General features: G+C 56.7%; 1 protein-coding gene across 2 annotated transcripts; it reads left to right on the top strand.

Annotated features, from left to right (window-relative positions):
* The first annotated feature begins 3,637 nt into the window (after nt 1-3,637).
* Nucleotides 3,638-11,692, top strand: LOC117645124 (carbonic anhydrase 2-like). Of its 2 annotated transcripts, none has more exons than XM_034385083.1 (7): nt 3,638-3,792; nt 7,798-7,848; nt 8,089-8,250; nt 8,779-8,899; nt 9,052-9,157; nt 9,883-10,065; nt 10,179-11,692. In XM_034385083.1, exons 1-7 carry the CDS (start codon nt 3,732-3,734, stop codon nt 10,461-10,463), a joined length of 969 nt encoding a protein of 322 aa, XP_034240974.1. In that variant the 5' UTR covers nt 3,638-3,731; the 3' UTR covers nt 10,464-11,692. The 2 variants fall into 2 exon arrangements, with proteins under 2 accessions (XP_034240974.1, XP_034240975.1); XM_034385084.1 differs by lacking the exon at nt 3,638-3,792 and adding an exon at nt 7,233-7,727.
* Nucleotides 11,693-11,927: the final 235 nt, after the last annotated feature.

Below are 11,927 nucleotides of genomic sequence, written 5' to 3'. Positions count from 1 at the left end.
TTATTTCGAGGATGTGTATACCAGCAGAAATACACTGAAAAACCAAACGTGGTCTAGACCGCACCAACTGGTGTGGTCAAATGGATGCCATTTTGACCGCATCAGTTGGTGTGGTCTAGACCACGTTTGGGGCGTTTGGTGTGGTCTAGACCACACCAAACGTGGCCAAACGTGGTCTAGACCACACCAAACGTGGCCAAACGTGGTCTACACCACACCAAACGTGGCCAAACGTGGTCTAGACCACACCAACTGATGCGGTCAAAATGGCATCCATTTGACCACACCAATGATGCGGTCTAGACCACGTTTGGTTTTTCAGTGTACACGGGATATTTGCCGCACAGCCAGCAACAGCCAGCTGCAGTGCAAGACCTGCAATTTGTGCGTGTTTGTGTGGTCACTTTCGTGCGTGTGTGTGTGTGCGTGCACGTGTGTGAGTGCCGCACCGCGGCCAGGGTCATGGTCCACAGACGCTGCGAATCACTGGTTGGTGGATTACGATGCCGCCGAACCGGTCTGCCGTACACTCCAGGACTCCGGGCACAGAGGTTCGGTCCTGCAGAAACCCAGCGACTCTTGGAGTAAGTCTGCTAGCCGGCGCGGGGGCCCCGGCGGCCTCGGCTCGGGCCCGGCGCTACCCCACGCCGGCAGTGGCGCTACCCGGCGGAGGCGTCTCGGGCGGCAGCGTGGAGTATCGTCGCCCAGAGAGACACCCTTCTCAAGACGCGGCCCAGTCGCCGGCAGCAGGAAGTCTCCTGTCTCTCTCGCACTCACGGGACGGGACGACCCGTGCGGAGGCGGCCAAAACTCCAGACGCGCTTCAAGCTCCAGAGTTGCTAAACGGGACTCGTACCGAACGTGTGACCCCATCAATGGATTGCTCTCCGAACGAGGAATCCATTGGTGGGGTCACACGTTCGGTTCGGGTCCTTTTTAGCGACTCTGGAGCTCAAAACGCGTCCGGAACTTTGACCGCCTCTCCCGGTCTTCTGGCCTACTGCGTCCTTGGCGTGTCCGGGGGCGGCCCGCCGCAGTCCGAAAGCCGAAAGCGTCGGCTTAACGGCTGGATTACGAGCGGTATCGAGACCCGCACATCGTGGCCGTCGCGCTGTCTCTCTCGCACTCGTGGGGCGTTCGGCGAGACTGCGCGGCGTCAGTCTGCTGCTCTCTTCACTGCCCACGAGGCGCACCCATAAAGCGAACCGTTGCGACGAGTGGAGGTTATTCGGAACACATTGTCGAAGTGTTCTCGGACTGTTGTGCTGTCAGAAAAGTATTATCAGGGCCAATTTTTTGTCCCCATTATAAATGTCCAAAAAGAAATTAGCAATGCCATTTTGCCACTTAAATATTTTGCCGAACCACTATAGTTTTCCAAACTGCCCGAGTTTCTCCAGAACAGGGAAGTCCAACACCGGAAGTAGAGAGTCCGTTCCCATGCGTTGGTTCCGGTCGGAGCAGCTGCCCGGCATCTGTCCTGCAGAGAGAGTCGTACTCGCCCTGCCCTCGCCTCGCCTGCGACTGTACGGAATACTGCAGTGTGGGAACAAGGACACGACAAGGGCGGCCGCACTGTCAAAAGAAAAATCTTGAAATTTTCCGGACAATTTTGTTGGAGAAAAACCTAACCCTTAGATAGACAGCCGCAAGGGTAGCAAAAAGCACCACTTTTCCCCAATAAGTAAGCAACGCGGGCTGCTGACTGCTGCCCCCTCCTCGTGCCGGCTCTGGACCCGCCTCTGGCGACCAGCGCTCTATCGATTCCCCGGCATGAATGAACCCGGGTGGGAAAGGGAGAGAGAGAGAGAGAGAGAGAGAGAGAGAGAGAGAGAGAGAGAGAGAGAGAAAGGGTGGCGAAATAGAGGGGAAGGTCGGGCTTGGGATTCTCCCCCGCCCCCTCGTTCTGGGAATGAAGTAAAAGGAACTGGGAGTCTGCGGGACTGCTGGGTGGAGGGGGCCGTGACCTCTTCACCCCCACCCCTCCCCCGCCCCAGGTGACCTACAGGAAGGCGCGCCCCATCTCTGTCACGACCCACCCCAGGCACGACGCGTGCTCCCCAGCGACTGTTTTTGTTTTTGCGTTTTTCAGACGCACCCTCTAGTGTTTGTTTTCTTTCCTCTCCCCCCCTCCCCCGAGCAAAAACAAGGAGTATGAAAGGTAAACTTGAAATATAACTGGCATATGATGATTCGATTTCTTCAGTCGGGATTGCCTTGCACCGGAGAGGGTTGTTTTGCGCAAGTTCTCTTTTCCCTGTTTCCCCGCCCCATTGCCTTGTTGTTGCCGAGCGACGTAGTCACGGCGCAGTCGGGACAGGGCAGCCATTTCAGCCATTGTGTGCTTGCAACTCGCTGCTTGGAGGCAGATCCAGGGAAAATGAAGCTTTGTCCCGCAGCCTCCCCACTCCCCGCCGCGTCCCCGTCCCCTCTGCGGAGCCGGAAACAACACACACCGGAAAAGTGGACCGTAATCGCAAACGGCGGTGAATCGCTTTTCGTGGAGCGGAAAAAAGGGAGCAATCCCTTCCTTTCCCGTTTTAGTTATCAATGTCGATGCGGATAAAAGGACCAGGGCGTCTTCGGCTGTGTTGGCCGTGACAGTGCCTCTCCGAGAGAGGGGGGGCGTGGCGTGGTGGCAGGCTGATTCCGAGAGTCGTTTTCGTCTCGTACAGGTGTACAGGTGCGAGGGAGACAGCGAAGAAAACGACTCTCAGAATCAGTCTGCGGACGGTTCTCAGGATACTCAGAACTTCCTGTGGTATTGTGGTGGGGTGGGGCGGGGTGGGGTGGGGGTCGAAGGTGCTCGCCGAGCTCAAGTAGGACTCCAAGTTGGCCGATTCGCGGGTCCGAGTTTGGCCAGACTGTCGACGAGGAGACTGATTTCCGCACATCGCTGCGTCGTCGCTCTGTCTCTCTCGCACTCATGACCGCCCCAGGCAGAGCAACAAAAACGACTCTCAGTCTGCAGACAAGGCGACCGGGCCGGACAAGCCTTCAGCCTCCGGGCAATGCGTTCCTTCCCTTTGGCGGCCCTTGCTACCCCTCCCCGGTTGTTCAACCCTCACCTACGCGGCCGGTCCGGGGGGTGGCGTGCGGGGCGGGGCGGGGCGGGGTGTGGGGGGTAAGGGGGTAAGGTTTGGCGCGAACCCGCACGCGGGGCGCGGCTGGTGAGAGAGAGAGAGAGAGAGAGAGAGAGAGCGCCCGCGGGATGGGGGCGGGTTGGGCCGGGCCGGGCCGGGTGGAGCTTGCTGAGCTAGCCGGGCGGAGGGCGGAGGGCGGTGGCGCTCTGCGCGCTGTGCGCTGCCGGCCCTGCCGGGGGCAGCAGCCAGGCAGCCAGGCACAGCAGCCAGGCACGGCCAGGAACATCGAAGCTGGGCAAATAGGCGGAGGCGGGCGGCGAGAGCACAGCGTCGTCGCGGCAGCACCGGGGGCTGCAGGGGCGCGGGGGCGTGGCGCGGCGCGTCACGGGGCCTGCCGGGGACAGTCGGACAGACAGACAGACAGACGGACGCGGCCCGGGCGGCGAGCGCGGGGTCCTCCAAGGGAGTCATTGGCGAGGCGATGCCGGGGCGATGAGCAAGGGCGGCCGGCAGCACCGCGACGACGACGACGACGGCGACCTCTCGGCCCACGGCGCGGCGCGGCAGCGCAGACAGCACCGGCCAGCCCAGCCGACCCAGCCACAGCGTCCCGGTCGTCCCGGTCCGCGCCGTCGCCGCATCTCCGCCATGGTCTCCACCGCCAGCACGCCCAGCTTGGCCAGCACCCTGACGACCGTTCTGCTCGCAGGTAAACACCGGCATGGCGCCGTAGCGCGTATTGGCACCGCGTCGGCACCGCGTCGGCACCGCCCTGGCCCTCACGGCACGGACCAACTCGCTCGCCGAACGAACGGCCGGCCGGGGCGGGGGCGGTTTGGTTTGACAGATAGGCACGGTAGCCCGGCCAGCCAGGCAGCCAGCCGGTCTCTGTCGACCTCAGTGCGTCTCCCCGCCCCGCCCCGCCCCGCCGCTCTCCCAGTCGGAACTATTGCCGGCCGCTGGCTCGGCTTGCTTTGCCTGGCTATGCCACTGGCAGGCGCGACACTGCAGACTGAGAGTCGTATTCGTCGCTCTGTCTCTCTCGCACCCATAGGACGTCCCGTGTAGGTGCGAGAGAGACAGAGCGACGAGAACGACTCTCGGAATCGGTCTGCTGCGACTGGCTCTGGCAGACGAGATAAAAAGAAACAACAAGGAAAAGCGGGTTTCCCGTCGTGTTTTTGGCAAGGTGGTCAAAGTACCGCTTTTCTAGGTTGTCGTCGGTATTGTTTCGATCGGTACACAGCGTGCCTTTTTTTCGCGTGATTTTTCGCAGTAAGAATCACAATTTTATCGCGTACCCAGTGGTGCACTATGAGCCTTCCGATCTTGTGTACAGAATGCAGTTCGGAAGTGTGACTCGTGTCGCGGGCGCACTGTAGGCTGCAGGTGAGGGTGGCCCTAGGGGAGACCAGGGAAGTCCGCTAGGACAGCGCGCCTACACTGGCAGAGCAGTCCCCCGCGTCTCACCCCTTCGCCGCCAGGGCGGATCCAGAGCGGGGCTCAGGGTGGGACGGGGTCCACTGGATGCGGCGTCGGGATGCTCTTGTTCGCGATGGCTACTCCGCAGGCCAGACTTCTGCGCGCCGCGCGCTCACATTCCCCCTGGAGTGTGTCACTCTTGTCGCCAGCAGCAAAGTCCCCTCGTCCACATTTAGCACGTCTGTCTGTCTCTCTCTCTCTATCTCTCTCTATCTCTCTCTCTCTCTCTCTCTCTCTCTCCCTCTCTCTCTCCCTCTCTCTCTCCCTCTCTCTCGCTCTCTCCCCTTCACCAGTTGAGTCGATGGGGCTATTACCTCGCACTTCCCTCTCGCTCCCGATCCCCCTTCCTCTCTCCAGAGGGAGATGCCTATTCAGGCACAATAACAGCACCATTCGCCCACCCTGCAAAAGTTTTACTGTCATTAAAGGAATCACACATGTCGTTGTTGTTTTGTTGTTGCTTTTGCGGGCATGTTTCGCTTTTTTATTTTCAGGTGTGTTTTTGTTGATGGGTTTTTTTTTCAAGTGTGCGTTTTTGCTGTTGGTTTTTATGCAAGTGGGTTTTTGTTGTTGGAGTTTGGCTAGTATGTTTGTTAACGTGCTGTTGCCGAAGGTCCGTTTCCCCGTCAAACTTTCTCCTCCGCGCGAGAACGCAGCCTAAGTCCGCCTAGATCCTGCATCGGTGGTCCCCTATCTAATCAGCTGCCGCCGTGTAGCAGCAGCGGCTGGACGGAAATGCAGCGCGACTTTGACCGTGATTTTACAAGCCAGTGGCGGATCGTCCCCCTCCCCTTTCACCCCCCCCCCCCACTTGGCCCATAGTGGCCCACTGGCCCATTGTGCGTCGGCTGCTAGAACCAATCAGGGACCTGCCGCCATGTTCGTAAAGATCCTCCTTCCTTCCTTCTACTTGTCTCGCCTGGTTCAAGTCCCCTGTTATGCTCACTGTGCTCACTCAAGGACCCGGCTGTGATTCCAGTTCACCGGGAGCCACCTCTCGGGAAAGCGGGAAGGCGATTTCGAGCGCGTTCCGTAAGGTCAGTGCAGCGCGGTGCAGCGGGCCACCCTGGCGGCGACGCGTTGGCCGAGTTCCAAGGCCGCCGCTTGCGCAGCTTGCTCACACTCAAGAACAATGTCAACGGGAATAAGAATACGAACGCGAAACGCGAGGTGCGCGCTAGTCTATACTTGCCGTGCTCGGTTGATAATGAGTCGGCGTCGCATCTGAAAATGACGTTACCCTGCTGCTGGCTGGGGGCGCTAGGACGGGGGAGGGGGGAGCTTGGGATGGGTCATTACCACGCTGCGACCCTGAGCCGCTGCAGCACTCAATCTTGACCCTACTCACGCCTCCCCCTCTCCCCCTCTCTCCCTCCCCCGCGTCGCGCCTCGGCCAAGCCGGGCCAAGCCGGGCCAAGCCCCGCCGAGAAACGAACGGGTGGCCAGCAGAGCGTCGCGTCGATTTCGCAGTTCGCACGCGCGATTATGATTCCACGCGTGCGCAAGATCATCGACTCGAAATAAAAGTGTCGTTTCTTTTTGGACCGCCACTCCGGGCACCCACTGCCCCACTCCCCCCTGGCAGACGCCCAACGAGGTCCACGCGGTCCGCCGCCCTTCCTGATTCCGCTTGATGAGCCTACACTGGGCGAAGGGCCGGCCGGCCGAAGGGTCCGCTAGCGGAGCTCCGCGGGGCCCGAAGGGCTTCAAAGACGTGATTCGCCGCCCGGACGCCCTTCAAGGACACACTCATTGCGTCTCTCTCGCACCTACACGCTCCAGTGCGACGAAAACGACTCCGCGGCTCCGCCACGCCGCCGTCGCGGCAACCTCATCGCCGCCGCGCATCCTAGAGTCCCAGACTAACATTTCTGTTTCTATTGGCACCCTAGAGTCCGCGACCAATGTTCCTGTTGCTGTTGGCACCGCGGCCAGCGCGGCCAGGACGGCCAGGACGTCGTCGCGACGCTCGCAAGCACTTGGTGGTTTCCATACGCGCCGCCGACTGATTCCCCAGAGTCGATTCGTCGCTCTGTCTCTCTCGCACTCGCAGGGCTTCCCGTCAAGACGTGAGAGAGACAGAGCGACGTGCCGCCGAGTGTCTTTGTGGTCGCGGGGGATGACTAAACCTTGGGGTCGGCGCGGCGCCCTTGCCGTGCACGCTGCAGTTAGCTGCGTTCTCGAATTAGTTCTGGCGAAGACCGCCACCTTCCACGCGGCAGAAGTCTCAGTAGTCTCTCTCTCTGGCGACTTGCACTGCACCGCGCAGCGCGCCGCGGGGGCGAGGCGCCTCGGCGACGCCTTGGCCTCGGCAGAGGACCCACAGGACAGTCCCGGCGCGGCACCGTCATGGCGACGCCGAGGCCGCCTAGCGCGAGTATTTCAGGACCGTCCATTTTACGTTAGACGCGGTGCACCGATAGTTTGGTGCAATTTGGATCCCGGGCGTCGCACAGTGGGTCAGAAGACCGGCGCAGGCGGCCAAGGCGGCTCCAGAGTCGCTAAACAGGACTCCAAACGAACGTGTGACCCTAGCAATAGATTCCTCGTTAGGAGAGCAATCCATTGGTGGGGTCTCACGTTCGTTTCGAGGCCCATTTAGCGACTCTGGAGCCCAAAACGCGTCCGGGATTTGGACCGCCTCCACCGGTTGGCCCACTGTGCACTGCGCATCCTTTGCCTCGCCACCGCCCCGCCAGTGCAGTGCGATGCAGTGCGATGCAGTGCCGCCACGCCGTCTCGCCGGAGCTTAGCCCCGCTAGGGTTTCCCTGACGGAGGCGGAGCTAGCGGAGCTGGCGGAGCTGGCGGAGCTGGCGGAGCTCCGCTAGCGACGGTAGTAAACCCGGACATGCAGGATCCACTTTGGAACACGCTGTCTGGGACGGCGTCTGGGGACGCCGCCGACGCCGGCCTGCCCAGGGCCTGCCGCCTCATGCCTGCTGTCTCGCTCGCACCCCGCCGGGACGCCCCGCGAGTGCGAGAGAGACGGAGCGACGCCGGCCTGGGGCGCCCTGGGGCCCAGACGTGTGGGTGCGTCGCGCGAATCCTTTTGCAAAGCGGATCCGCGCGCCGGGACGGGGATGGGGAAGGGGGCGCGGCATTTGAACCACACTCTGAAAGTACACTCTAAATGTTGTACAGTGAAGATTCTCCATATTATGGTGAAAATGTTCCATATTATATTATGGTGGTGCACTTTGGCGACTTTAATTCATGTTTTATCTGTTGCAGCCGCGTGGTGCTGCGCCCCAGTCAGCAGCTGGCGGTACCCTGAAACCGAAGGTGAGGCCGCCCCGCGGTTTCGTGTTGGCGCTGTGAGCTACAAAAAAATAAATTTAAAAAATATTGAAATACCAGTCACACTTTTTCCCCTTTTTTCTTTAAAATTGCGTTTATAATTTTCCCCTTTCTGTACACGCTTTGAAACGAAAAAAGGTATTTTCCTTTTTTGAACTGCTGGCTTTTTGACATGGTTTGCTTGTTCTTTGTCTAAACTTCTGTTGTTTTTTTTTGTTGTTTTAGCGAATGGGTGGACCGGAGCGTGCCGCAACGGCACCGAGCAGAGCCCCATCGACATCCCGACGGGAGACAAGGCGGCCACCAAGGCGTCCAACTTCGAGCCCCTCGTCCTGGTCAACTACGACAACCTCGTCAACTACAATATGACGAACAACGGCGAGACAGGTACTCTACGGTTACCGGTACCTGCCAACTTTTTAACGTGGCTGAATTCAGTGTTGTAATGAAATCTGGCAAAGTCCCAGAGAGCTTGTGGGAACCTTTGGAGAATTCCAGAACCTCAAATTTTGTACGATTTTCTACAAAAAAAAAAAATTCCCAATGGAGCTTCGGAACGCTCTTTCCGGGGTTCTCCCGTTTAATTTTAACAGTGTCTCTCTGTCGTGCAAATTGGTGCTAACACTACACTGTGCTGTGGGTGCGTAGCTCTGCGTGCCCGGCCCCGTGACCCCCTGGCCCTTGCCCTGGCCCTTGCCATGGCCCTCCAGCCTTTGGACGTGGACCGCGGCAGTGAAGTGAATGATTGCATGATTGCATCTGATGGCGCGAAGCGGTAGTCGCAGGGAGGGACAGGATGGGGTCCAATCATTGTGGGGCGCGAGTGACACTGCAAACCATAACAGTAACCGTTCTCACCAAATCGTCTCTTTGAAAAATAATTATCATAAATAATTGATTTTTTTTTTTTTGCAGTGGTGCTGACGGCCGACGGAGGCTGCAACGCCTACGTCACGGGCGGAGGGCTGAGGAAACTGTTCAAACTCGAGCAGATGCACTTCCACTGGGGGTCGGAGCACCTGGTCGGTGGACTCAGGTCAGTCGCAGTCTCTTTTACATTGCAGGTGTGCTTGAAGGCAAGCGTAAAAAACGGGGACGTTTGAGCTCTACCTGTGTATGAGACCGCTGTCTTGAGACTACTTTTTTTTCAAAAAATGTCCCGTTGAAAGTCGGTCTTTGGCGTCGCAGGTATCCTCTGGAGCTGCACTTGGTGCACTACGACGCCAACTACGGCAGCCTGCAGGAGGCCCTGGGCAAGAACGGCAGTCTGGCCGTCATCGCAGTGTTGTTCAGGGTAAGCAGCAGTGCAGAGCACACTGCAAAAAATGTTGTCCTTTCGTGGCAAAATAGGAGATGATATTTCCGCCTCTCTAAAATGATGTCACTTTCATCACAAATCGATGACATCATTGTCAGAGCTCCTTCACTTGCGTGACAACAAGTCTTCACCTGGTTTGATGACGTTTCCGGAAAGAAAATAGGCCTTGAAATTAATGTCATCAAGTGACAGCCAACTCACAGTGCAGGGCAGCGGAAGTGGTCGTCAGTATTGACGCACGCCTTTCATGTCACCCGAGTGGCCAACTGTTGCCTTTCCCCCCGGGAAGGCAAAAAAGGGGGCCCAACTCACGGGACGCGAAGGGGGTGAGGGCCCGGGGCGCGGCCGCCAGGCGCAGCCAGTCCGGACTGCAGAGTTGGGAGCCTTGACCGCCTGCGAGGTAGGCCACCGATCTGCCATGCAACACACCGGAGTGGAGACGGTGGCCTACCTCACCCCTGCGAACACGACAGGGGCAAGGTAGGCCACCGTCTCCACTCCGGTGTGTTGCGAGACAGGCCAGTGGCCTACCTCGCAGGCGCTACAGCCACAATGGTGCTCGTTCACCATTGTGGTGGTGCTGAGAAGTATCCAGCTGCTGCAAGCTGATTCACCCGGTCTCGGGGAGGGACAGCGGCGAATCGACTCTACGGAATCGCACAGATCCTCCCTTCATCGACATGCCTCCCTTTGCGTTGCAGTACGAGAAGAACGACGTCCCCAACTCCGAGCTGGGCCACGTGGTGGCGGGGCTGAAGCTGGTGAAGGAGGCCGGCCGGCAGGCCAAGCTGGGCGCGCGCCTCTCGCCGGGCAAGCTGCTGCCCACGGACACGGAGCGGTGGTGGCGCTACGCGGGCTCGCTCACCACCCCGGGCTGCGACCAGGTACAGCCACGCAAACGAAATTCAGAAACCTTATTGCGGTCATTTTCACTATTTTTTTAAATTCAATTTTGCACTACTTTAAAAAATATAGGCTTTTAACGCTTTCCCTGCAGGGCGTGGTGTGGACCGTGTTCCGAGACACCCTGCCGGCGGCGCGCAACCAGCTCAAGGAGTTCCAGACCCTGCAGCAGGACCACGGCGCGGGCGAGCCCGAGTACATCCTCAAGAACTTCCGCGCGCCGCAGCCCATCAAGCACCGCACCGTCTTCTACCAGGACCCCGCCAACAACGCCAAGTGCGGCGCCTCGGCGTCCGGCCCCCTGTCCGGCCCCGCCGCCGGCGCGGTCCTGGGACTCGTCCTAGCGGCCGCACTAGCGAACGTCTTCCAAAAGCACTAGGCAGAGACCTTTCTCTCTAGAAAAAAAAAATGTAAATTATTATAGATTATTACTACGGATCTATTCAATTGAATGACATTGTCATTTCCCTGCAGGGAATCTCAGGCATGAAAACGCCTGAATCAAGTTGTGGACTAGTTGACGGTCTGGCAACTTGCTTTGGAGTAGGTGTGGACTAATTTCTGGAGGTTTGTCAACCATACACTGTAAGCCTGAGTCAGGATCAGTTTCCCTCGGGATGTCTTGGGCGTGAGCTGACGCTTCTGTAGAAGGTCATCCTTCGGCATGCACCTTGGGCACATATCAGTCTCCTACGCTCTTGTAGAAACGGAACATGAAACAAGGGCAGTGGCATGAAAAATTTTGAATGCCACTTCTGTGACACTTTGTTGAAGCTCATCTGATGATGAAATTTGAGCTTGTGATGATCTCTATCACCCAGTGTCTTTCACCAATCTACTTCTAGTGTGGTTTACATTCCTTCCAGTGGTGACAGTCGACACGTATTTGTCACTGCCACTACAGTTTCTTAGCTGGGTTCCGTAATAAGATAAAATTTCTGGTTTTAGGATTTCTTGTCTTGAGCTACAAAAATACATAGGGCAACTCGTATTATTAATTACCATACAGTAAAAAAGTATATAATTTAGCTGTGTTGCAAACCCATGTTTCTTTGAGGACCTTCCAATGAACTGAGCATGTAATGTTTTACAGCATATGCCAAAGTTTCACCTCTTCCATTCCAAACATATATCAGTATTAAGGTTGTTTAAATTTTTGTTATTATTGAAAGTAAGTTGTATTGTAGCTGGGCATGAAGCTAGAGGCATGACGTGTTTATTGAATATGATTCTTTTCAAGTGTTGACTATTGACTGTTATGTTTTAAGAGATTTTACCATATGCAGCAAACGGACAAAAAGAGAAGATTGACTAATTGCTTGTTTGATTTGCTGTTATAAATCAAATTCCGTGTATTTCTAAAATACTTTGTTAATGCTACCTGTTCAAGTAATTTTATTTCTTAGTCTGAATGAATTTTTTTCTGCGAGCAGAACATGATTACCATATACAATGGGTAAATGTAGCGTTTAAATAGCCCGCATAGTAATTTGATTACATTTTGCTGCTGCTAGTCTAAGTACCACTGCTAGCCAAAGAACCTTTCCAAAGCATTCAAATGTACTTAATTGAGATTACACTAATAAAGTATGGTCATAATATAGTTTACATATTTATTTCTGTACTGCCCCACTAAATCCCTATTCCCTATTCCTGTCTCTCATAAAGCAGGTATTTCAAAGTCTTCCATGGAAATGAGTAGTGACATATAAGCGTTTCATTGTTCAAGGGTGCTTACAAAACGGAACTCCAATTTTTAAAGCTGAAAACAGGTGCGTTTAACATAGAGAAAGGTCCCCAGACTGTTGAGGCACAGGCTGAAGAAAACGTTTAATCTTTTTTA

Source organism: Thrips palmi, unplaced genomic scaffold, assembly GCF_012932325.1.
Source record: "Thrips palmi isolate BJ-2018 unplaced genomic scaffold, TpBJ-2018v1 HiC_scaffold_18, whole genome shotgun sequence".
NCBI lineage: Eukaryota > Metazoa > Arthropoda > Insecta > Thysanoptera > Thripidae > Thrips > Thrips palmi.
This window is presented reverse-complemented; position numbering and strand designations above follow the sequence as displayed.

Excerpts from the sequence above, each read along its gene's own strand:
- LOC117645124 (XM_034385083.1), top strand. The coding sequence starts at position 3,732 with ATGGTCTCCACCGCCAGCACGCCCAGCTTGGCCAGCACCCTGACGACC. Across the intron at positions 7,849-8,088 it reads GCGGTACCCTGAAACCGAAG|CGAATGGGTGGACCGGAGCG; the intron begins GTGAGGCCGCCC and ends TTGTTGTTTTAG. Across the intron at positions 8,900-9,051 it reads CACCTGGTCGGTGGACTCAG|GTATCCTCTGGAGCTGCACT; the intron begins GTCAGTCGCAGT and ends TTGGCGTCGCAG.